This window comes from Lepisosteus platostomus, chromosome 7 (genome assembly GCF_059453375.1).
Source record: "Lepisosteus platostomus isolate fLepPlt1 chromosome 7, fLepPlt1.hap1, whole genome shotgun sequence".
NCBI classification, from domain to species: domain Eukaryota; kingdom Metazoa; phylum Chordata; class Actinopteri; order Semionotiformes; family Lepisosteidae; genus Lepisosteus; species Lepisosteus platostomus.
Window position 1 is genome coordinate 42,249,225 of NC_142617.1, and position 26,579 is coordinate 42,275,803.

Consider the following 26,579-nt stretch of genomic DNA (forward strand, 5'->3'; position numbering starts at 1 on the left):
TTAAAAAATAACATAGATCAAGTATAAATATCATGGAATTAAAATAAACTTATAAAAGCACTGTATTAGTCTAAAAGCCTCTTCACAGCTGTGGATGCGAGCATGTGATTCACCAGTATTTCATGGCTCACTGTATGTTTGCTCTAATAAACTTTTTTTTAATGTAAAGGTCACTTTGGAATGAACTGTAACATTACTGAGTGAGAGATTTTGTGGGGAAGTCCTTTCTCTTTACATTGGAAACTGGAAAACAAGCGAAACACACAAGAGCTACAGCACAGAGAGAGAAACGGGCTCCACCGACATTGTCTGTCTGCCCTAAAGGCTGCCCCCCTCCTTGCTGAGTGCAGAGCAGAGCATTTTGAAGGCATATTTTACCTATTATCCAAATGACTGCCTTCCACAAAACCAACAATCAACTATCCCTTTTATCTTTTTATGACCTGATTAAGTTAACAAGCTTCACATGTGGCTACATGTACATGGCTGCGGTTTTCTCGAGGGGGAAACAATCGCACACTAATAGATTAGAATGATAGCTGATTGCTGATTTTGGGACGGAGCCATGATACCTATCATCGTTTTCTTCACTTTCATCACACTTAACCTGCACATTCAGATCGCAAGGGGTCAGTCAGGGAAGAGTGCATCTTACGAGCCCTCCCTGGGGGCAAAAGGAAGACAATGAGAAGAGGGGGGTTTTGTAGTGGGGAGGGGGGGGGGGTGTTGTAGTATTGGCAGGGTTATGCTTATTTAACACTTAGCACACTTGCTGTATCGCAAAAATTAAAGATCGCTTTCCTTTGGTTTTACAGCCTCCACACACAGAGACCCTAAAGAGATGGCAAAGCTGGTTTTATGGAACACAGAAGGTGCCAAATGCCAGTACTGTAGTGACAGCAAAAGACATCTGTCCCCTTCAACCCATGGCCCTCACCTTGCTGCAGAGTCTGCATGGGCACGCCCCCCTGGCTCGGCTGCAGGCTCACCAGGCCCTGCCTCTGCAGGTTGAGGAGGTGCTGCTGCTGCAGCTGCTGCATCTGGATCAGCTGCTGCTGGAACGCCAGTTGCTTGTTTCCCAGCTGCTGCTTCGAGGGAGAGAAGGACACAGAGAAAGAGAAGGAGAGAGGTAAAACAGTCAGCTTCTAGTACAGCACCTACACCAGAAAAGCTCTCAAACAGACAGGTGGCTGGTTATAACTGATTGATGCTGGTCATTGAGCGACTCACTGCCAGGTTAACTTTATTTATGGGTCCTACAACCCAGCCCCACTTCCTCAAACCTCTACAGTATTCTGTCCACTCTCGAACACTTCCTGTTACACTACACATTCCACAACTGTCAGTTCTTCTACTGGTCCAAGCCACAGACAGAATGTTTGTGCTTTTTACTTTTAAATACGCGTTGCTTTTTTCAGACTCCTCCCACCCAGTTACAGGTTGACGACAACAAATATTTTCCAAAAAAATAAATAGAAACTGACCACTTAAAAGGTTCACGTATAACAAAGTAAGAATCAGAAATTAATAACACGTGAACCCAGAGCCGATAACCTCTAGCAAACTCCACAGTTATCTAGCGAGTAACTGTGTTTCCCTGCCTTTGTTGCCACCGACACTTTTCTCCTAACATCTACTGTATGCGGTTTGTACCACGTGACAAACATGCTATTTATTTCTACCTCTAATTATATTTGCACACACTGCAACTGGTATACACTGACATTTCTGCCTATCTGGAAACACTAACTTCTGCAAACAGTTTCTGGTCACCAGACAAGAAACTTTAAACCTTGATAGTATTTGTACTTGCAGCTGTTGTGAGCTTCAAATAACTTCACCTTCAAATCACCTGAAATTCACACCCCTAAAGGTGTTCTGGACACTGTGATCAATTAAGTAGTTCCTGTACAGCAAAACTACCAGCTTTTTAAACTTCTCAGTAATACATGAATTTCACTTTTGTGCAAGAACTTAACTGAAGTGTCATGCTGTTTTCACTTTTCATGTGCACACTTTCTGAACAGCGCTACACCTCAAGGATATCTGGAATGCTTTCAGATACTGAGGATGAGGATCGCTGGGCTGCCCCTTTTCAATCCCAGCCAACTTCCGAAATCTGTGCAGAGACTTTCTAATTCTGCGTAACGGGAGGTCACTCTGGCTGCCCTGTGAAGAAGCTGATTAAAACATCTTGCTACTTCAATAATGGAGAATTCAAGATCTTCCAGGCAATCATTTGAGATGCTTTTGAGAGCTCTCCGAGGATTTGACTAGACTGGAAAGACTGAAATAAAGAAATAACACCCCCCTGCCCTAGCAGCACCAAAAAACTTAACACTGAAGGAGAACGAAACCATTCTCCAGATACTATATCACATCAATCTTCTTACAGAGGTGAAAATATGGGAAATCTACACAGGGGGTGACTGGTACAGGCTATATGGCATCTGGCGATAATGTCAAAAAACGTTAGTTTGATAAATGTTCCCCTTCCTGGTTACTTTCACTTAAAGAGGCTTGCCTGCATCTTGCTTTTGATGTACCCCAATGAAATATGGTCCTTATCTTCTGGAGATAAGACTCTTAAAGTAAAAAAAAATCAGTTTCTCAATTTCATCTTAAGAGGTAGCCCTCCCCACCCCCCTTCAAAGACGAGGTGTCTCAAGAGGGGTGAAAGGTCACTTCCTGTGAGATGTGGCACAGAGCCAGTCTGTTAGTACAAGCAGTGCATTTATGAAACAGAGCATCTTTCACATTAATCTTGTTAAAGCCCGCAGACAAAGTGTGTTTTTTTTAAAAGGGAAAAGTCCAACAATGACGGTATTCAAAAACAACTCAGATTTGAGATTTACTCTATACATGTCAGCGACAGAGAAAGCTTATTTTATTTTGCCCCAGAGCGCACCAGTTATGGATTCCTTAGGGGAATGGCACGTCTGGCTATTATCATTTCGCACAGGTTCACAGATTCAGACCAAAGACCATGTCTGCCCAATAATGAGGTCAACTGACCATCTCAGTCTCCCATTTCTCTGATGAAACAACCAAAGCTTTTGTTTTCACTGCACACTTTTAAGCAATATTGAAGAAGTTTCTGTCGTGCTTCTTCCAATGACACTAATTAATTAAAATTATTTTAACTAATGTTGGAAAAGTCTTCTAGTAGAACAGTGGAATATTTTTCTGCATGGCCATGATTTCCGGTCAAAACAGTGGGTTTGAGTATATTTAACGATAGATCTTGTCCATTAAACTGCCGTTATCCTGGCCCGCTCGTATTAACTAGATGATGCCAGGTAAGGTGCCGTTGGAAACTACTGCAATGTGTTTAAGATATCGACATCTTGTAACATTTGTAACATTTTGGCTGACAACAGGTGGCCAGCACTTTACACATTGAAACCTTTTGCACTCTATACTGTATACTGTATATATAGAGTTAGTTATACTTTTCTGTGCAGCACAGTAAGGAAAGTGTCCAGCTCGTGTCTGAGCCCCCGGCTGTAGTGACCACAAGGGTGACAGAAGTGTTGTGAGCTGTGCTACATAGAGGGGTGCCTGCATTTCAAGGCGGAGAGAGGGGCAGAGCATGAGCGAGGGTGTGGCACGATCCCCAAACCCCCCCCTTTTTTAAGCCATTTCTAGAGAGACGAACAACAGCATTGAAGACTCGCTCTCCTTCTTGCGCTCTCCCCAGTGACACGGTTCAAGTTCTTTAACACATTGTGTCTGTGTTCTGTTTACATTAGATGCAGTTGAGTGGCTAAAGCTAGCGAAGTAACAGGGCTGTCAGGTTGATTTATGAGCACATCAAACAGAGTTTCAGCATGCCACTGCAGACTGACAGCAGCACTTCATTAATCTGACTCCTGGGTGACTCGAGAGCTGAAGCGTCAAACCAGCATTTTAAACATCAGTTCTTAAAAAGTGCAAAACTGAGCATTACCAACGCATAAGCATGTGGCTGTTTTTTTAGGCTCTTTTTTCCCCATCTTGCCCACATTTCTGCTGACTAACAGCAATGAGCGCTGCAATTAGGACAACTTCTACTTTGAGTTGTACTACAAAAACTTTAACAGACTTTGGGCTATACCTGACGAACGGAGAAACGTTGAACCAATCTAAATTACATACTGAAACAAACAATTTAGGCAGAAAAATTCAGTCCAAAAATTAACCTTTTATTACCTCAACTTAAATAGTGAACCACACTATTTTGCAAAGCCATCTTAAGGTGAGCCTTTTCTACACCGTCTGTTGGGTAAAGACTTTGCCAGTAGAGCATGCGAAGCTGCAAGCTGTGTCTTTAAAAACCAAACATGAAAAACAGAAGCTGTCTGCAGCTGGCTCAGTGCAGAAACATGGCGCTAAAGGCAGCGAGCAACCACTGCAGATTTAACACGGTCAGGAATCACACCGCATGCTCTGCTTGGCTGGCTTTCATTTAGTCAACCACTGTCAGATTCTCTCACCCCGGGGGCTAGGATCTCCAAAAGAGAAGTGCACATACACAACCCTCGCCTTGTACTGCTGCCTGACTCGGGTTTTTTTAGGGATCTAGGTTTCTTCTCTGCTTCCCTCATGTCCTGTTATCCAGCAAAAATTACATCCGACTCCTGTGGAAAAATTTGTTTCCGCTGTTGCAATCACACGTATTGGTGAGAACACGGTGTTACACAGAGCTGGGGTATTAATTCTTTCCATTGGACTGTGAATAAACTGAAGAACCAGCTGAACAAAACCAAAGCTGATTGCCCTCCTAGCCACCGATAAGAACAAGAAGACATTTCGACTGAGTGTCGATTCCCTGTTCGATTGCTCTGGCTTCTGACTTCTGCACTGCCAACATGTGGACACTTGTGTAGGGATCCTCAGTTCAATTAGCTGCCACAGTATCTACCAAACAGAACAGCTGACAATTTAGTGGGCAGTTTGTTGATATATATTCATATAAGGCTCTTCTCCACCATTTACTTGAAACCTCCAGGTGTTCCTTGGAGACTGCCCATGAGGGTCGACAGAGACAAAAGACTTCACCACCAACTTCAAAGGCATTAACCACTCTTAAACCAAGACTTGTATAAAAAAGATCTTTTCTGCAGGATTTGATGAACAGCAGCCCTGTCTTTAACAATTTCTTGTATGACTTACTGTGCCGTGTGTAGTCCTTACTGAACCATGCTACATTTTTAGCTTGTTACAGCACTGCACATTCAGCCATATTCAACACTTGCAGAATCTTTATTAGTTTTTACAGTTCTGTAGGTGTGTTGTGAATGTAAGCAGCCATGGTAAAAAGCACCACTAATAGAATTAAACAATAGTAATTACCATAATAGTAGCTTTAGGTATGATGTATTTCAATTTACTGGTCCATTTAAATCAGGATTCCTTTTTGAGAAATGTTCCAGAAAAGGCTGAATTGATACAAACTGGTCTCATTACTTCTCCAACATCTGTTCTTATTTGGATGCTGTAGCTTATCAATGTATTTTGAGGTGAAAAAATATTATGAAGGCCATAACATTTGAGCGCATTATACTGTGCAGCTTCCACCTGCTCTTAGTTGTAGCCAGGAGCAGAAGTGACCCCCAGCCCAGAGCTGTGAGATCACTGTGAGATCTTTATGACTGGGGAGGGAGTGACCCCTGCACACCAGTGCCCTCCTCATATTAATATCAAGTGCCATCTTGCTCTTTAAAACCAACTACCAATACCTGCACCAATATTTAATAAGGGAAAATGTCTCATAAACTCCAGAGGCCAAGACTAAGGTTAGCAAATGTTTTTTTCCTCGTTTTTTACCATTCTCTGCCTTCCTCCCTCCTCTTTCCCCTTGCTGGAAATGTCAGGCTGGTGGTCTCACAAGAGGGAGCAGGTTTTTTACTGGGAAGTGGTGCTATATTAACCATGTATTTGCACGATCAGTCATGAGTGTGGCTGGGGCAAATCTTAACATGAAAGGGAGCAGGACTCTTAATCCTGATGTTTTTTCAAGAGGAAAAGGATTTGAAGGAGCCAAAAGAATATTTGTTTTAAAATCCGTATATGACTACATACGTATTTATTGGTTTTATTAACATTAAGGACGCTGGGTTCTCAGTCATAAATAAAAGGATGTGTTCTCCATAAAGGGGGTTTAACACCTTCAAAGGACTAAGAATGCTTAATTTTAATTCAGTACTTCACCGCTCCTGTGTTTTTTAGTTTGCACAGCCAGCCATGTACAGTCTGATATACTGATAAGCACCTAGTCCATTAGTGATATCATAAGTAGGTGAAGCACTTACAGTACAAAATAACCATTGTAATGTTTTATTTTTTTTAATGCAAGGCTATCTATTATTTTTCCTATGTATTTCTCTGATTAAATAAAAGTTTGTGAACTGAAGTGTTCAATTAGCAATCAGTCTGTTTCAAAAAGGGAACTTTCCATTGTGCCGTTTGAAATTCTAACGATAAAATGCACTCTCGATTGCCGTAACAGAAAATGTGGAGACAACACATACCAAGAGGTGTCTTGTGAGAGAGCTCCTGCAAGCTGTATGGTGAACGAGACGCCGAATGTGAGGCGAGTGGGTGTCAGCGCTGACACCGGAACACGGGGGCCCTTAGGCTCCCTGTACTGTTACCATACCGCAACTCACAGGCCAGTGAGTCAGACTGAACACAGCCTCCCTGACAATGGGGCATGAAGGGAACATCCCCCACACAGCTGAAACCAAATTCTTTTCAGGTAGAGTAATCACAACCCCCCCATCCCTCCTCACTATCCTGCTCCCTGAACAAACAGCAGCTGGGTGGAAGAGGTGTGCACTGGAACACTGTGCTGCATTTCTCATTTGTTTAAAAAAAGAGGATTGGTACTTGATGTGACCTGTAATCTTTAAGACATGTTAAAGATGTGTTCTGAAGATTTTGATATAAAGTTCAATAAATAAAGCTAACAAACGTATGGTCTAGACATGTAAAACCCAATGAGTTCTGGCTACTGATATATTTACAGGCACTCTTATCCTTTTTCCTATTGATTTTGCTGGTGGCCTTTAACTTGAATTTAACTTGAAATTCTTTTAACTGCATCTATCCCTCTTCCAGGTATCTCATTTTAATCATCTTAAACCTCTGGTATGCTATCCTACTTGCTTTTGCACATAAAAACAAAAAAAACAAGATGCTAATCATATAATCTTCAAAATATCCAAAGCACTTCTGAGGTCATCTAGTATTGTTAATGATTTCCCTCTCACACCTGGAAAGATTTTAATAATTATCAGGCTCAGGTGTTCTTGCCGATGTCTGCGATGTTTGCTAAATATGGCATTGAAGCTAAGCAGGTGTGAACCTGGTCAGTACCTGGATGTGAGACCTGGGAAAAACTAAGGTTGCTGCTGGAAGAGGTGTTAGTGGGGCCAGCAGGGGGCGCTCACCCTGCGGTCCATGTGGGTCCTAATGCCCCAGTATAGTGACGGGGACACTACACTGTAAACAGGCACCGTCCTTCGGATGAGACATAAAACCGAGGTCCTGACTCTCTGTGGTCATTAAAAATCCCAGGGCGTTTCTCAAAAAGAGTAGGGGTGTAACCCCGGCGTCTTGGCCAAATTTCGCATTGGCCCTTACCAATCATGGCCTCCTAATAATCCCCCTCTATGAATTGGCTTCATTACTCTGCTCTCCTGATAGCTGATGTGTGGTGAGCATTCTGGCGCACTAAAGCTGCCGTCGCATCATCCAGGTGGGGCTGCACACTGGTGGTGGTGGAGCGAAGTCGCCCGTACCTGTAAAGTGCTTTGAGTGGAGTGTCTAGAAAAGTGCTATATAAGTGTAAGAAATCAAATTAATCAAATATCTAAAACTTTTAATTGATCTTAGCCATGTTTGGGAGTTACAGGAAAAGTGTCATTTTAACAAATTCTCACAAAGCAAACTAAACCATAATTTCTTACAAAACACACAGAACATGTTGTGTATGTTCTGCGAAAGCCCTTATTAAGAATCGAAAAAAATTCTGTCGCTCGTTTAGTGTTTAGTGTGCTAGTAAGCTTGAATGTTTAAGCATCATTACAAGAACAATCCCTTCATGATCACAAGGGAATTTAGTGTGTATATCTCTTACATTACAAAATACAACCTCATACTTTGTCTTCTTGAAGGAAAAGGTTAAGTGGACAGTATACAGTTTTCCTTTCTTTAAAATTCTTTTGTGATTTAATATACCCTGGCTCCCCCTCCACCACTTGTTCCTTACATTGTATTGAAGAGATCTCCTTTTAACTCTCCTATGATACCAGCCTTTTTCTTAATTGCTCTCTGAAATTATCCAGCCATTTCTTAATTGATAATTAAAACAAATCTATGAATTACTCACATGAGCACTGATAGGGATTTCTGAGGTCCAGCTGTGAGACGGCTGTTAAATTAATATTGAATGGGTATTAACACAGCATCTGAGGTGATTTTACATTTACATGACAAGAAAAAGATTCCTCCCTTACTTAATCCCAGAGTTTTCATCACACTATGCAGGTGCACTAGTCTCCAATGACACATTACGGAGACGGAAAAAAACGTGCAGCCTCAAACCATCAAGCCATGAAGAGAATGGACTATTTTAACAGTGGAAACCCCAGAAGGGCAACGAAACACACGCTAACAATACGCACAGGAGGCATTCATTTAGAGATGCATGTACAAAAACATCCTTCATAACTCTTTTGTAAGGAATGATACACGATATCTACTTGTTAAACTATTTCAGCAGCTTTTGGTTTCTCCATCTCTTTTTCATCCTAAAAAGTGACAGTTAAAATGTCCATATGGGTTACTGAGCTAACTGAATCTATAGACGGCAAGTGCTTATGTTTGTAAAATAAATTAGATATCATTAAGATTCTGAGGTGATTCTGCAGGGGAGATGAATCTAAACATACTCGTCACTTGCCCTTGCTTGTTCCACAATGACGGACACAAAAAGAGTCCCACATACACAAAAAGAGTCACATTCAGGCCTTAGTGTCAGTTTTTCAGGTTAACTCAAGGGAGTTCTACAGAAATATTCACTAACTACAAGAAAAATCAAAAGTGAGAAAAAATTAGTTTTAAATAAAGGGCTTTTTTTCCATCCCTGAATATGGAAGGCAGAAATAGGAAAAGGGAAACAGTGTAAAGGGAATAGAATCATAAAAGCATTGGAAACAGCTGAGTCATCGTTTTACTGCTGTGAAACCAAATTCAGACACATGCGCATGCCCCATGTTGCTCAGATTCTGTCAAGACAAGAAGACAGAAACAAAAAGGCCTGAAAAGTCAAGTTTATTTATTAGCTCTGTTCAGGTTTCCGGATTGTTCCCAAACTTTTCTGTGCTTGCTCCAGTCCTGCTGTTAAGACTGGCTTCACGGGAACCCAACCAAAGCCTCAGACGCCTGGGACATGGCATTCTGAGGGACTCTGTTCTTCCTTCAACAGTGAAGAACTACCACACAGAAATTCTCTACTTGTTTCCTGGTGTCAGAAAGCACTCACAACGCCCAGCTCTTTTATCAAAGGGACAGATCTCACCTCTTTGGCCTGCTTTCCCGCTTGTTGCTGCTGCGTGAGAAGCTGAAGGTGCAGCTGTTCCTGCTGCTTCTTGTAATACTCTTGCAGCTGGGGGAGTAAAACAAGAGACATTGGAGTGTTAATGACCACATGAGTCCAAAAGACTACCAGCCAACACATTAGGCACATTAGACAATGATAGTGCATCCCAGTGATCTCCCAGTCCTTACCAATTCCCCATTCAAGAGCATCAGAATGGATGAACTTTATTCCACTGCACCACCACACAGTGGTAAGACAAACCACTACTGCTTTTATAACTACCATAACAAAGCAAGTTTATGATTACAGAGGCCTAAGAAACAAGAACCGTACAATGTCATTGTTTTTCCACAAAGCACAGATATGCAGGGCTGTGGTTGCTCTTTTCCCACAGACCGCAGTGCTACAGTTCTCTCTTGAAAGCATATGTTCAGTCAACTTGCCAAAGGCCCATCAGCAAGGAGATGTCCCTTCAAGCCAGGCCCAAGCTGAACATCTCGTGTTCTTGTAAATGTTCACTGAAGTGTGAAAAAAACACATAAAGATTCTTTTCAAGCAAATGGTGGTCTGGACAAAACAAAACAAAAAATAGCATCAGACATGACCAAACAAGATCTTTGCTTCAGGGAGATGTTTCCAGCAAAAATGTACACCATTTTACTGCTTTTCAAAATCTGCTCTCACACCTGGGCCTAAACAGTGGATAAGCACAATAAATCTTCCAAACAATTTAGCCTGGCTTTCTTTGGGTGTTGCTACAGAGTCCAAGTCATGGCTGACAGCCCCTCTTATTTATGGACTGCCTGAATTATTGTGGGGTTGGTGTTCAGGGGGCTGAAACTCCAGGTCATGCACAGATAGTGGGGCTGTGTAACCAGCCACACAGCATTCACTCTGGTATTTCCTCTACTGTTTCACTCTGCTTGGAGTAACAACCAACGAAGCAAAGCAAAAAAGACAGAAATCTGAAACAAGACAAGCTGCAGTTGCACTGCTAGAGTACATACAAGCCTTTTCCACTCAAGAGATTTGTTGCCATGTAACACGAGTTATTAGGCCACAACACACAGAGGAGAAAAGCGCAACACATGCAGGAGTTGTGTCACACAAGTTAAGGAAAAGAAAAACATCTAAGGAGGAATTCCAGTGTGTAAAACCAGGTACAGGGAAAGCCAGTGCTGAGAGCTCTTCGGCAACTGAAGAAACTGTCAGGGGAGACATATCCCTCAGGAAGTTATTCATCAACAAGGTTAGCTGCTCTGAGCTTGTGCAACAGACTAAAGAGCCACTGTGCCAGCCTGCAAAATTTTATTACCCATGGTTAGGGAGAGAAGTGTTGTGTAACATTAAATAAAACCACCTTCTATGACCTCATTAAAAAAGGACTGTACTAACCTGCCCAGCCACTCCAGGGCCCAGTTTAAATTCTGAGAAAACAACTGTCTGTTTACCCAGAGGCTGGGTTAATGAAGAACGCAGAGTTTATTTACTGTGTGGTTATTCATTTAGAGCTCTTCTGAATAGGAAATTCAATCTCTGTGTACAGGTAAATATTGCTCAGCCCATGATATCAGCGGGAAACAATTTGGGCCGCCACACCTACCATTGATTAAGAAGGGGGGGGGGGACAAAGAGAAGTTATAAATAACAAAAATAAAGACCTCAGTTATCAAGGAATACATCACACAGAGGCTTTCTTCATGCTGCTTAAACTGCTTATATTAGGCTTTTTTGAAACAGTTGAGGTTTATCACCTCACACTAACACATAATTCAAGTATTAGGATAAGAGCTGGCTGTGAATGCATTGTAAGGAGGCCTGACCTTTTCCAGTGAAAGTGGATTAATATTATTGCCATAAAATCATTTGGGGTTATTCTGTCTTAAGGCATGGGATCAAGAATAATTAAAAAAAAGTGCTGTGGCTATATTTATCTTTCATCGAACACTGCAGTATGCCATCTTAAAAAAACCTGGCCTCCAACCAGAAAGTTTGTCATCACAGGTTCCACTGAGCTGCAAGTCTGGCTAACCACAGAAGCCACTCTGGTTAAGTCTGTTTGCTTTACTTTTAAATTATTAATTTGCGAAGGAAGTCCCATTAAGATTAGAATCTTTCATTGCAAGGGTGACCTGTCCGAAAGGGAAGTGCTTGCTGTATCCTGTCAGGAAATTTACGGATATGTATCACCAAATAAACAGAGCATTGCAACACGCCTTGGTCTGTCTTTCACGTCAGCAGTTCTGCGTAGCAGAAAACGTTCTTATCCAATAAATAATTCTGTTTACACAACTCCCAATAACTTAAGACAACCACACAAAAGCATGCCCATTAATCAGTTGCGCAAGTTCCTGACTGTACAGTTAATCTCTTCTTTAGATAGCGAGGGCCTGTGTTCAGAGCCCTACAGGACAGAGGCAGCTCTGATCGGCTGGGTGTGCATGGGCTTTTTTAGGGAAAATTTCTACACAACGCACTGAGGGAAATTAAAAGATAACACTTGCTCTGAGCAACCCAACACAACAAGGGCAACCCCTGCTTTGCACGTACATGAGCATTACGTCAAAATAATTCAAAGCAAGTTTAGCACAGGAGAAATGATTACAATATCGTACTGAAGGATAAGGAGAAAAATACATTCTTTTTGATTACTGTAAGAATGACTACAGGATATTTAAGAGGTTTTTAAATTAGGCTTCTAGCAAGTGTGACCTTGTAGATTTCTGGGTAGGTATAGCATTATAGATGACACACAAGGTGAATGACATACAATTATTTTGTGCCTTTGGGACCTGTATATTGCTACTTGACCACTTAAAGTTAGAAATAACTAATACATGCTTGATTTTCAAAGGAAACGCTCACTGCAGACTGCAAGTGTGTCCAAAACTGCCCCAGAATGCCAGGAATAAATCGATCAGTTTGTATACAGCTGACGTCACTCAGAGAGATGAAGCCTCAGGGCAGGAAATTACTGGCTACAATGAGAGATCATTAAATAAATGCACACCGAGACCATACCAGAGAAATCCCAAGAAGCACAATAAGTATTCTCTTTCAATGAAGTGCACAGCGTTATTTGGGGATGCTTAACACAGAGTCCCAAGACAAAAAAAGCTGTTCTTATCGACTGCAAAACTCTATCAGTCAGATGCCCATGTCTCTCAGGGATTCACTCTACTAATCTGCCGGCACAATGGGCTACACTTGCTGCTATGCACCGCAGCACAGGTCTGCTGGAGCTCACAGTCATTACCCTCTTAATTCAGGCGAATATGGAATTTAATAGTTGGAAGAATAATTAAAGGGATAATTAAGGGTTTTTTTAATGATTTGATTCAGTGCCCCTTAATGTTAGCTGCACAGACTGGAATGCATTCACCTTTGATTTTCATTATAGTGACCTTGGGTTTCACTTTAAAGAAAAGACGAGATACAGGAAACATTGACTGTAGTGTAATTATAGGCTGCAGAAATAAAATCTGGACAAATTGTGTATGTACACATGTACATATAAACAATCTATAGACAATATTCACCTAACATGATTCTCTACAGGTAACTTACAGAATATGCAATTCACTGAATTCATTTCATTTGCACAATTCACTGTAGGCATGGGAAGGGACAGGCAAACGTAGAGTTTACCCATTTTTTTTAGTGTTTTTTGTGTAAAAGGAGGGAGAGAGATGTACTTTGAAAAGACTGCTTTTCTGGGAAATCTGCAAATATTTTATTTTTTTTATGATCCATTTTGTCAGATCTTTTTTATTTAATTTACACTTGCCTCCAGCAGTTTTTTTTTCCCATTATGATTAAATCAACTGTCTTCTCAAGTTGTGCCAGAACTTTTCTTTCTTACGGCAACATCTTTAAAACTCACACACTAGTGATTCTGAAAGCCGGGTGGGGGATATGACCTCATTTCTCTAGGTGCGGAAGGTGAAGAGGTCAGTGGGCGTACTGGAGAGACTCACTGAAGACAGGGTGTTTGTTCAGTCAAGCCCAGCAGGCATCTCCTCCAGCCCCCAGCTAGTACAGCGTCAGTGCCTTCCAACGAGTATGGAAAGGTATTCGGCTCCGTTTTTTCAGTGAGGTGCACAGCTCTCACTTCCCCAAATGGAGAATAATATGTGCACTACAATCTAGTGTACATTTGAGGAGCTGCAAATGACACTTTCTAAATGTGTAATGGGCTATTAACACCGAGTTGTCAATAAAACATTTATGTACATATACAGAAATATTTCCAGTTAATGTTGCCGTTTGAGTAGTAGCATTTTTGCATCGAAGGCTGGTTTTGCTCAACAGTTTTGCGATGTAAGAAGACAATGAACAGGAAGGGGGCTGATGGTACCAATTAATGTAAAAACCTAAGAGATTGGGAACAACAGTAAGCTGCACGGCCCATCCTGCTTGTTTGCTTGCCAGCAGCTCACCGAACTGGAAGCAACGCACTACACAGCAGCGAGGCGGCTCTGCCCGGGGGGTGAAAGGAGAGGTACGCGGCTGCGGACGGCAGCGCTCGCCGGGGAGGCTCCTCCCGTGGTGATGGAGAGGGGCAGCGCGGTCTCGCAGGGCTGCTGGAGACGAGGCCGAGGGCGCAGCGGAGCCTTTACCTGCTGCAGCATGAGGGCCTGCTGCTGCTGGAGCAACGCCTGGAGCTGCGGAGGAGAGAGGATCTGCTGCATCTGCTGGGGGGTGATCATCTGCGGGGTCATCATGGCCACCGAGACAGGAACCTGCAGGAGGGAAAACGCACAGTCAGACTCCCCTTCCGCACACGGCCCGCAGCAGCAGAGTTTCTACTAGCCCTGCGGGCGACAATCCCTGCAGCTTTTATGTGACTGATATATTTTGTTCGTGTTTTCAAATACACTCATTTTTTTCTCCATTACTCTTGCAGGCGGGAAGTTTGCAATTTTACAGTTTTCCTTGGTCTTCCCAGAAAGGTAAGAGTCGTGCTATGGCCCTCAGCCCGGGTGGAAGACAGTACTCAGGAGAGGGGCGCAGCGCAGGTAAAAGAAGCAGCTGGCTCAGTACGCCTGCCTGGGACACAACGCTACACAGCAAGCACCTGCCTGCCTTGTGACACTACCGCGCTCTACGACTACATTACAGTTAAACTAGGTTGGTTCTGTTAAACACTATCCAAGGTCAATGTGGTTCCCTTGTAGTTTTATTAACAGCATTGTAGTTTATAATTAAGCTCTAATGAATGTTGTTTTCTTAGATTTTTGACAATTTGTTTTCCTTTACCCACTTACTCAGAGCCTGTGTTGGTGTAATTTCTGTGTCTCATACTGTATTCATTTTGTGTGGACATATCTGGCACATAACTAATCTCAACACTGCAGTACTTTCCTTATCCTAATTAATTGCAATCATATACAGTAGCTAGTTCACTTATTTATAGCATTTGCATAATTAATCTAAGTATTGCAATAATTTGCTTACCTTAAACTGTGCTGTATCAGCCGCTGTGCTATGTTGAATTGTTTTGCTGAATTATTGTATTAATTGATTTCCTTAGGTTTATACCCACAACACAAACATTATGATTTATGGCTTGGATAAAAGCATCAACTGACTGATGACTGATGATGATGATTATTAGGAAGAAGAATAACACCATATCTCCAAGAATATTAATGACTTTTTCTGAAAAATCTGAAATCGATACAAGATATCTATTGATACTGACAACAGCAAAGCAGTTTTGATATGCATGAGTTACAATGATGTAATAAGATTTTTGGTGATCAGATCTACCAAAAAAAATGTCTTTATCCTTTTCTGTCCTACTTCAATTAACATTTTATTCTGATTTACCATCAGCGAACCACTTAAAAAAATACTGAATGGTTTGATCGTTATCTTAAGGCAACGGCGACAGTAATGTGAAGCGTAAAGCTTTTGGTGATGCAAGAGGAAGAAGTCACAGCTCTACTAATCGCATTACAAATCCGTGATCAAGTATCACTTCTTATGAGACCTTGAAAAGCAAAGGCAATAGCCCCTAAAGACCAAATTGTTTTTACATACTTGGGATGATGCCCAGGGAAAAACTACCTCCTGAGAAATTATTTTGCAGCGTAACAATTGAATTTGTCACATTATGATATTGTCGAAACATAGGGCGCTTTTTTGTTGTGGTACATTGTTCTACTTTATAAGCCTGAAAATAAATGTCCTTTCTTTCAAATACCATCATCAACCACAACAAGAGAAAAGGAGGTTTAAAAGCAGAATCAAATCATGTGTTGCAACTTGTGAACACAGCAGGAAAGGTATAGATTACACTGTGTAAATGTATATTATATGTATATATATTATATATTGGTATATTAACCGTTCCATCTACCCAGAAAGCCACCTGGTCTGATGAAGAACCTATCCCGGAAACACAATGCACAAGGAAGGACTGAGACCACAGCACTCCTCTCGCCTTGAAAGGGGCTGTCAGTCAATCACAGGCCAGCACACACACGCTCATATGCACAAGCACGCAGGGACAATTAAGAAACTCCAATTAACTCCATTCTGCATGTCTTTGGGAGGTAGGAGGAAACCGGGTTACCCTAAGAAAGCACAAATCAACATGGGGAAACATGCAAACTCCACACAGAAGGGTGGAATTGAATATAGGATCCAAGACCTGTGAGGCAGCAGCGCTACATATAAATGCCACAAAACTGTTCTGACTAACTCTAAATACTGTGCTCATTCCCAAAGTATTCTGCTGTCAATACTGTCACTGAGTGGTAGGCAGTATTTAAAGACAGCTTTAAATATGTCTATTAGGTGTAGTTTTTCTATAAGGGGCCATAGGAATTGTTGAAGTGAAATATCCCATTGAGTGACTTTTCAACCGTACAGTGCCGCAACATGTTCCTATCAGATATTTGCATTCATTTGTTTTCTCGCAACGCATGACTGGCCGTATTTTGAACAGCCTATCTATGCAAAGCCTGAGGGAGAAAGAGCTGTCAGTTACAAATTAAATCTGTAAAGAACTGATTTTACTTTGTAAACAAGATTTCCCGTAAATAGGAACACCTCCTGCTTGAAGGCCCATCATGCTCCAGGCAGATAAACTCTTTCATGCTAGCTCTGTGGCTCTTAGTTATTGGTGACAAAGCTGAGCCTTCAGCCCTGTCCAGCCCTTTATTAAAACTGGAACTTAGAACCACTCCACAGTGAAATCCACAGAAGACCCAAAGATGTTTAAAATCTGGAACTCCGGCTTCCTTCAGCAGACAGGGCAGACAGAGCTTTGATACCAATGTATTTTCTGCACGGAGTCTCTCACCTCTTTGCGACAGACAGTGGACAGAACTTGTCTTGAACGCCACCAATGTAAACAACATTTCTTTGCCAAGCTGTGCAGTAAAGCACCTTATAACTCCAGGGAACCTTTTACTCATGTATCAATGAATTTGTACATCTACAAAGGCACTGAAGTGCATGCTTAAAAACAAACCTTTTCTCAAATATATCACCTGTCAGATTAAGGATTTTTAAACCTTTTTTATTTTTTAATAGCATTAGCAAAAGCATAGTTTAACGGCATGCCAAGGGAGGGCAAGAGTGGTTACTGAACAGACATGGACTCAAGAACTAAAGCAGGGAATCCAGATGTTCTGTGGCAAACCTAAGAGCCTGGAAGGTCTTTGACTTTACTTATTTAGAAACCTGTCATTTTTTAAATGGCTAAAAACCCAGTTCCTCTTGATAAAAACCTCAGGTCCTAAGAGGAACAAGATGCAATTCATAAAAATTCTAAAGGATAAACAACTTTGAAATCCCTTCCTGGCAAGGCTTGTAAATACCTGTACAGCACCTCAACATCATGACTTGCTAATAGCCATGTATGCAGAACGGTAGCATCAATCATTTAAAAAATGTCTGTTCTGAAAAACAGCACCTTGGCCTTAAGGGACAGTTTCATTCATTTTTCCACCTAACTCAAAATACATTGCTTCTCACTTAAAAAGGAACCCAGGACCACAACACAGTTGTTGTCAGAATCTGGAGCTTATGGGGGGTGTTCAACACGTTAGGGTAATGTGAAAAAATTAAACAGTTTTTTTTAAAATAAAACCTACAAGGGAATGAACTGGGGCTATCGCTGATATTCTTGAGAGGGGTAGAGAAGAGGAAAAAAGCCATCCAGCCCACTGAGAAATCCAAGCTCCAGGAGGAACAAATGGCAGCACTGGGGAAATGCCTGGCGTCACGCTAATTTGGCTTGTGCCGTCGCTTGTCATTTGGAGCTGGGAAATGAAAACCTGTAATTAATTGCTCTTGTGCATCCCATTCTCCAAGTGACAACCCATACATTTTATTTTATACACACGTTCATTGACATTTTCAAGTTGCAGGCATAATAATTACCGGAGTTATAACACCTTCCATTCCGCGGCTGCACGATTGACGAGTGAGTTGAATACCGAGTTGTTAAGGTTTGACGGCATTAATTGCCCCTATAATCTAATATCACAAAGGCGGGCGATTACATACCCTGAGCGGAGCATGCAATTCGACACTAGGGTTTCAGAACGGCACGAGAAAACAAAAGCGGTACCATTAGCAGCTTGACGGCTACTAACAAAAGCATCTCACAATGCCGAATTATATTTTCATTCGGCTTTGTCTCTCAGCATAAATGATTTTTTTCCTCCCTTTCATTTAGATGTGAATAGAATGGGTAATAGAAGAGGCTGAAAAAGCTAACGATTTGAAGTCAGGCATAGATTAAATGCATTTAATTTTTTTCGTTTTCTTTTTTGTCACCGCCGGTAATTTAAAAAGATGCAGCACTTAGAGGCCCCTGAATATAGATTAGCAAGGAGAGGTAACAGCTTTGCCTCAACCAGGAGGGAAGAACACAGATGAAACTCCTTCCTTCATTCCCATTAAACATTTAGGTTAATACCAGCAGCTCAAGAGACACAACAAGCTTTAAGCTGAATTCCTACGGCAAACATGACCACCTACTTGGCGTTTAATTTTATAATTAGAATTTACCAACTGTTTATTAGAATGTTCAATGTCACACACCTCCTGTTAAGGTAAATGTCTGCATGAAATGATTATGGATCAGCTTTACAAAGCCAGACCAGAACACCAAGACAAAGTCTCACTGGTGCTTCCTGTAGTTTTTCTTTGCCCAACGGACCCACAGCAGACAAATGTTTTTGCCCTTAAAAAGCATGTGATGACACTGAGCTAGAACAATCAGGATGGGTTGTGCCCTGTTTACATGCTATATTTTCCTAAAACCTAAGGGACTGCAAATACTTATCTGCACAGAACCCAGAGGAAATGAGGTATTTATTTCTCTCCCGGGTGTAAGTAGAGACATAGTTGTTGAGTATTATTCACTGTATGGCCACACACACCTCTAGTAGTTAATATGAGACGTGGATATGGTTTCAAGAGCCTATTCTGCCGTTTCTAGCTGGTGGAGACAGAACGGTAGGCATGCAGTGTTAAAACTGCACAGAACAGGCAGGCGCTACAGAAAAGAGGAGGAATTTCCTGTGATTTAATGTTACAAACCCTAGAAGAACAGAGGAAATGTACTGCTGGAAAATGTCCAGACTGGAATCCTTTTGGTTACCTGATTGGTGAGCTCTTTTGGAACGCGAGATATACAAATAAAAATAACGGGGTTGAGGGGGAATTAAACGCCAAGCCAGGCAGCTCCATAAGCATCTCAAATTGGCTTCTAATGAGGGAGCTTGTGGCACCTCTGGTTTTTCCCAGCATCATTAAAATGCTGGAGCAGTGGCCAGAACCGTGAGCAAGGGTCTCTGTAATTGACAGAGGTCATCTGCAATATGGAGGAGAAGGGAAGAGCGCGAAGGGAAATAGGTTTGCCAAGACACAGCTAGGCGTTTGCAGAGAGAAGAACAGTAATTAGAGGAATTGTTTGAAGAGCAAGTTTAACTGATTAACAAAAGGCAGAGAAAAAAAAAACAGAAAAAGAGAGCGAACGAGACAGACACAGAGAAGCAGAGTGAGAGGGGAGAGAGAGCCAACTGTCCCAATGGGCTGAAAAAGAAACTGGGTATTGTGCATTTCAATGAGTTTTAATCTTGTTTAGCTTTCCTTGGTGCATTTTAATTTAAAACAATAGCACAGTCCTCCTTTCAGCCATACTAATAGAAAAAGAAGCCTTGACCAGAAACCCAGCGCCATGCGCCGTGACAGGACTCCTGTGCCTCACAATTCTGAATGCTGTTTTCATGATTTATTTACTGTCAGATAAAGCAGGGTTCGTGACTAAAGCTTTAGACTGACACTGAATGCCTTGAAGTCCTGTTCACGTACCAGGAGCGAAATGATTCATCATACTTAATTATTAAATCCTGAGGTGGTCTGCGGGTTAAAATCTCAAATGGGATTCTACGAGAGCACAAAAAGTATTCTGTTAATAATTCCTTCACGCACTAAGGATTATTGTTAAAAAAATTATGCCAGTTTGAAAACATCCACAGACTCTAATAAAGAAGCGTTTGTTCTCCGAAACAAGGAGGTGCATTTATGAAGGACGTAATGAGTGTACTTCCTGGCTTGTCCTGCCTTTTGAGCTCAGACACCCAGCGCCTGCACATATTGGGAGAGGGGTGGTGGGCAGGTCAGGATGCCTGCAAACTTCTAAGAGTGATCTTCCCAGCGATGAAGACGGAGAGCAAAGCGTTATTTACACAAACATCTTTTGAATTTTACACTGACTATAACTTGCTTTATATGGGGGACCTGCCTCCATCCTCTTCTACAAACTAGTTAAAGCTATTACAATGTGCCAACTCGCACAGCCGGTGCCAACACCTAAAGGACGTCCACAGCATTACTGCACTGCTCCAGCATGGCAACCCCTTCCCCTGCTTAGTCAACCATTCCAATCCTGTCTTTAATTCCGCCAGTTCAGATCTTTTTTGGACAGGTCTTTTTTGCCAGCGCGTTTCAGCGCACACTGAAACCGGCCTTTTCATACTGAGTGCAATCATGTCAAGAATACGAAAGGAACGAGAGGTCCTTCCCTTTTCCGAAGGTCAGACTACCAGTAATGAGCTACGCACTAAATTATGGTATTTAAATAAATGGATGATTAATACATCGTCAATCTCTGGAGGTTTCTCTGGCATTCCATATCACTGGGTAATTATCACATTCGGTGCCGCAGTGTGCACGCGCACAGAAAGGAAAGGAAAAGAAACCCTGAAGCTAGAGCACATGAAAAAATATGGAACAAAACTTTGAACAGACGCAAAGATCATTTTCCTAAGGAAATAATTGGGGCTGGGGACTTCTTAAAAGGGTTCTATTGTCAGAGAGATGCAATATTCCTGGTCTCTGAAGCTGGAGAAGAAAAAGGGAAAAGATTTTTTTTTTAATCAGACAATAAGAAAAGGGCCGAAAGGGTTTGAGTATTTGAAAAGTAAAAACAAAGTCCTTAATTTAGGTCATGAAAATCAAATCAAACACGGAAAAACAGACCAATCATATTAATAATATTAACATAACATTAATAATGACAGTAAAAACATTTTTTAAGTTATGAAATTTTGGTACTGGAACCCACTTTGAAGTATACTTAAGCTTGAAACCTTTCAAAATCAATATTTTATGTATATACAGCCTGGATTTCTGAAGTCCAATACAATGCCAAGTCTTCAATTAATTTAATAGGACAACGCTGCATCATGAACATATCCTGGCTTACAAAATGAGCATTTTTATTAGTCTCCCTCCATGGGCTGGAAACTAACGGGCTGTGCTTGATGTTACAGGGTGGGGCTGGAAACCTGTAATCAAAACGCAAGCAGAGCCTTTATCTAAATGATCTGTCTTCTTCCGACAAATCTCAAATCTCAGTCGCCTGCGCTGGAGTGGCTGAGAGAACGGGGCAGATAATTGAAAAAATGACAAGGAATGCTCAAACAGGCGATCACATCTCTTCTCCGCCACACGTTGGGGACAGCACTGCCGGGCTGTTTATCCCTGTCAAAAAGCATTATTCACTTCGCTGGGGAAATCTAAACGCTACCTCACATCACACAGACTTGCCCAACTGTAAGGTCCAAAAGTCCGCTTAGCACATTCCACACTCAGCACAACAATAATTCATTAGTATGCATTGTGTATATTTTTTTTCATTCTTAAAGCCTAGAGAAGTAACATCTTGTCTGGACATGCAGTCCAAAGGCAGGGTCAAAGAAACATGAAATCAAGATAATGTGCCTGATAGAAACAGAGCAATCTGGACATCCCAGAGCTTGTAGTTGAGCAGACAGCTAACACTACAGTAAACCAGAAGTGATCTATAAAATGAACAGCACATTCTGGTTTCTAAGCACACTGTAGGTAGGGAGAGAAATTCGAAAAATACGACATCAGTCAGAAATGAAAAAGGTAAGGACACCCTAGTGTCTACAGTTAATGTCTGTAAGAGACCTGCTTATCCTTCTTCTCCCATCTGATTTTAGGATGACCTACAGTATCAGCTTTTTTTACTCTTCAAAAATGCACTGATCTGTTACAACACTGCAGTTTCATGGGCACCATTTTGCCAGCAATTGGAGAATCTCCAGTTAACAGAAAGAGTGGACAGAGAAACGGGGTGGGTAACTGAGTTCACAGACATTGTGCTCCACTGACCAACAGAATGACTTGTTTTTCTCACACTTATAGCCATCCTCTAGGGACAGAGAGCACAGAAGGTCCAGCAGTTATCCAGCCCCTGAACACTTAGTCAGAGAGCAGGGGAGACTCTACTAGAATCTTCTTATGAACAACAGCCTCCCAAAATAAGCCTCTCATCTAAACTGTGCATTTCCATTTCTCGCTGCAGTTTTCTTTAAAGAAAAAGAAAAACAGTTTTGTTCAGAGTTAAATGCTTACTGATGAGGTGTTTAAACATTTTCAAATCTCCAGAGTACCCCAGAAAATGCCCGATTCCTCAGGAAGGAGTTACTCCGTGGACTTCAGGTGTGCGGACGAATGAAGTGCTCGGGCCGGGAATGTGCCCAGCGTGGTTTAAAGCTCAGAGAAGCCGTGTGCATACAGTGCAGGAGGCGCTCGGAAACGGCAGCGGCAGTCCCCGCATGTGCCTCCTCTCTCTCCTGGGCCGCTCAGCTCTTGACAGTTAAAGCTTTTTGTTTTACTCTCCCGAAGAGAAAGGTAACCAAACTCCAGCGCAGTAATAAAATACAGCCCCGCTGTTAGAGAAGCGGGCTTTTGTGCTGTCACTTGGTGATTTTCAGTGAGTACTGAGCCTTGTCCGGCGCTCCGCTGAGGGACTGCTTCTTGACAGCGTCCAGACAAATGAAAAGCTCGCGTCGTGAGAATGCCCTGGGTAGCGCAAGTTCAAGTGGAAAATCCCTCCCCCCCCCCCCAGGCACTTCATCTAACGCCCCACTGCTCCAGAATAAAAATGACAACAAATTTCCAGAGCAACATAACAGAGATTACTTTACCGGGGAAATATAAAAGCCTATTATCGACCCACCTTCATTACACATTTCACTCATGTTTCAAATCAAAAAATAGAGTTTCACACTTCGCTGCTTGGACCTAAACTCTGAGACCAGCCACAGACACAGATTTCACTGTTTTTTTCCCCACTTCTCTCACTTTTTCCTCTTCCACATAGGGACCCCTCCTGCCCCCCCACACTATCCAAAAAAAAGAAGAAAGTGCATACACTGCATTTTTAGTCAGTGAACAAAACAAAGTGATTACTAAAAGACAGACTGGATTTAGGAGAGGAACTCTGGATATAAAGAAAGGAGTCAACAGCTTTTAATTTTCTGCATCTAGAAACATTCAGCTTGATCCTAACCATTGAAAAAGTCTGCATGTCAGACAGTTCACTGAACTTGCAGACCTCACCTGTAATCTCATGCGAGTGTTAACCCAGGATCAGTAATTATCTTAACACTCCACGCTAAAGGCACTCCACTTCAGGCTAAAATTAACAACATCACACACACAGTCAGATACAAACATTGCCTGTATAGCTCTAGTTTCTTGACTCTGACTAAAATAAGTGAAGACTGTAGCAAAAGGAAAATCAATAAGACAAAGCTGATGGGTCCTGGAGTAATTCAAGCGATCCGGTGATGTAGCCACCCAGGGTAGCAATTGAGTTCTCTGCCTTGAACTGCACATGTGTGCGGGGCAGACATGGGCATTGGGCAGCTGTGGCAGGGAAGACAACTACCTGGACTCACTGTTCAGCGACAGCAAGCTGGGGAACGGCCCACTTTAAGAGAAAGCCAAAGAGCCACTCCACAGACACAGACCTTCTTCAGCTCATTCTAAGGCTATACTGTTTAAACACAAAGCAGCAGTAATATCTGGGCTCTCCATTAAGAAAAAGGGAACCTAATTAGCATGTCTCTAATGAGTCCTTTCATTTTTTTTTATTAAATAAGGAACCTCAATAATACATGAAGAAAGGACAGTTTTTTTTTTCTTTCAAGCTACAGAAGGAACATTGGGTGCGCCCCATAACTGCACAAAAAGTGTGTGAGAGTTCAAAGGTCACTGGCGTACCATTGAGGGGAATATCCACAACCACAGACACTCACTCCAACCTCACCCCCAAACGACTTATGGGACATCCACTAAGCATGTTGTGAAAAGTATATAGACACACATATTCACAAATGCACCCACACACACGTGTGCCCATCCTCAGTACAGCAGAGCAACTCTCCGTAATTGCACAGCTAGCCCGAGGATGGGCTGAGCCACAGGGATCTGTGGTCGCGCTGGCCCAGTTAAATGTGGTTATTCAGAGGGTGGGATAATTCCACGTTCGCCATTCACTTGCGGCAATAAGAGCACCGACTCCTGTCATCCTAAACCCTTCATCACATGAACCGCAGAGAGAAAAGAAGCAGCGAGAGAGCGAGAACGAGAGCGCGTGGTAGGGCTGTCCCCGGGGTGATGTGTGACAGAGCATCACGCCTGGGTTAAGTGTGCCCACAAGGAAACTGGCAGCCTGTGCTACGCGGTTGAGGACGGCTTCCCTTTGGCTGCTAAAAAAACCTGTGCTGTCAAGCTACTTCAAGCAAGTTCGGCTCGAATCGGAGGGTTAAACAGGATGGTGAAGATAAAGCCTGCCCAGTCTGAATTTTTTGGGTTCTTCAGAGAGGCTTTGGGAATCCCTGTGAGGCCCCACTCTCCAGATGAGGGTGGCGGCTGTCCCCTAAAACCCCCAATTCTAAGTGCATGGGAGATCACCAGTGGATCTGCTCTGACAGTGTGTTTCACCCGAAATTGGGCTTTCAAATTGTTTCACACCAAACAGCACCAAATTAAGAACAACGGCAGATTTCAGTTCATTTTATGTTTTTATTTAGGTTTCTTAAAAGAGGAGTCCCCCTAGTTGAGAACTCATTTTACAGAACAAGGCAATACTGTAGTCATTATGCCAATGGAAATCATGGTCAAAATGAAAAACAGCTTCCAGGAGGGAACCCCCATTAGTGTACGGAAACTTTCTTGGGTCTATCTAGCTACAGAGAGGCTTTGGTGTGGCAGTCGTGTGTCATCACTCAGAGCTATCTAGCTTGCTGCAGGATTTGCTGTAGCTCTAGGGCCAGGAAATCCTAGGTTTTCAACAAGTTGGCATCCATTGGAGAATAGACTGCGGTTAAGGATGAGCCACCACAAGCACAGCCCACGTCTCCATCACTGCCAACGCTCAGGGCTGCTTGGCGAGGGGGGGCGCCTAGGACTGCCACCGCTGAACGAGGAAGAACCTAATTAATGGCCTCCGAAAGATTTCATTATGTGTTTGGCCTCATTTGCATTTCTGAAAGCCTCTCCAACACAGAATGTAAGGAGGAGGAGCGCAGGAAGAAGAATGCATTTGCTGTACGGCGACGCACAGAACAGACAAAGCCCTGCTGACACTGAGCGACTGCAGCCACTCGGGACCAGGAGCTCTCCAGCTGCCCGCCTGTCTGCCGATCCGTCTCTGGCAGACCCAGCAGTAGAAGCGCTATTTTCCAGTAGCATATAAAATGTGACCCTGGATGAACTGCTAGTATTACAGTTTTAAAAAGGTGCTCCACTAATAAAATGAAGGCCTTTTTAAAAAAATAAACAAAACAAAAAGCTTTTCAAAAAAACAAGGGCCACTTAAAAAAATAGCCGCCGTTCAACTGGAGACCACTCTACGTGCAGGTACCTTGTGCTGACAGTAAAGCAATGATTTATTCTAAGAGCTGTACACATTTTCCTGCTATCAGAAGCACAGACTTGAACCCAGTTACCATTACAATACAAGTGACATTCCTCAAGGCACTGTTTAAGAGAAATTGAAAGTGCTCTTCAGTTTTATGCCATTTTTAGTCTTTTTTTTAAAAAAAGCCTGAGCTTAAAATAAAATACCAAACCTAATAGCCAACGCCAATGCCAAACACAACCTTGCATCAATCCTAGCATTCCGTTATTTTTCCCTTTACAGGGGAAAAAGAAAAGGGCATTCAAGGTAAACGTTTGTTTTTCCATTTGTTTGCGTTTTAGAAAGTCCCAGCTGGTTTCCTCACGTTCTCCTCCATGAGGCTCTAAACAAGCCAGATGGGCCGCCTCCCAATTGTAACCTTTCATACGTTCTCCTTCTCTAAGTTTTACCATTGTTCCCACTGTTAAGTGCTTAAGTCTGATAAGCTGTTTATGTGTTTGCTTTACTTTTTTTTTAAATTAAAAACTACAGTGACTAGTCCAGAGCTTTACAAAAGCTGAAGTATCAATCCACAAAAAAAAACAGTAAAAGAAATGTAAAAGTAAAAACAAAAACAGTGACAAAGCCAGTTCTTCACAAAAGTTGGACTATTCAGCCAAAGAAAGAAAAGAAACCAGTGGTGAATTCAGATCCTGAGCTGCCCAAACCCAGGGATGAAGAACAGAGGTGGGGGAAGCTAGCAAGAGCCAGCAGGAAAGGTTGCCCCAGGGCTATGGATGAGCA

At 42.3% G+C, this 26,579-nt stretch overlaps 1 protein-coding gene across 11 annotated transcripts in view; it reads right to left on the reverse strand.

Moving 5' to 3' along the window:
- Positions 1 to 26,579, reverse strand: part of foxp4 (forkhead box P4) — a 136,882-nt gene that overhangs the window by 39,245 nt on the left and 71,058 nt on the right. For 8 of the 11 annotated variants that reach the window (XM_088640479.1, XM_088640481.1, XM_088640485.1 and 5 more), the window contains 4 exons: positions 14,206 to 14,328; positions 9,566 to 9,652; positions 8,375 to 8,416; positions 938 to 1,088 (listed from right to left, as the gene is read on the reverse strand). In XM_088640479.1, coding sequence (XP_088496605.1) covers positions 938 to 1,088; positions 8,375 to 8,416; positions 9,566 to 9,652; positions 14,206 to 14,328 — 403 coding nt within the window. The remainder of the gene's footprint in view (positions 1 to 937; positions 1,089 to 8,374; positions 8,417 to 9,565; positions 9,653 to 14,205; positions 14,329 to 26,579) is intronic. The other 3 variants (XM_088640486.1, XM_088640487.1, XM_088640488.1) reach the window with 3 other exon arrangements.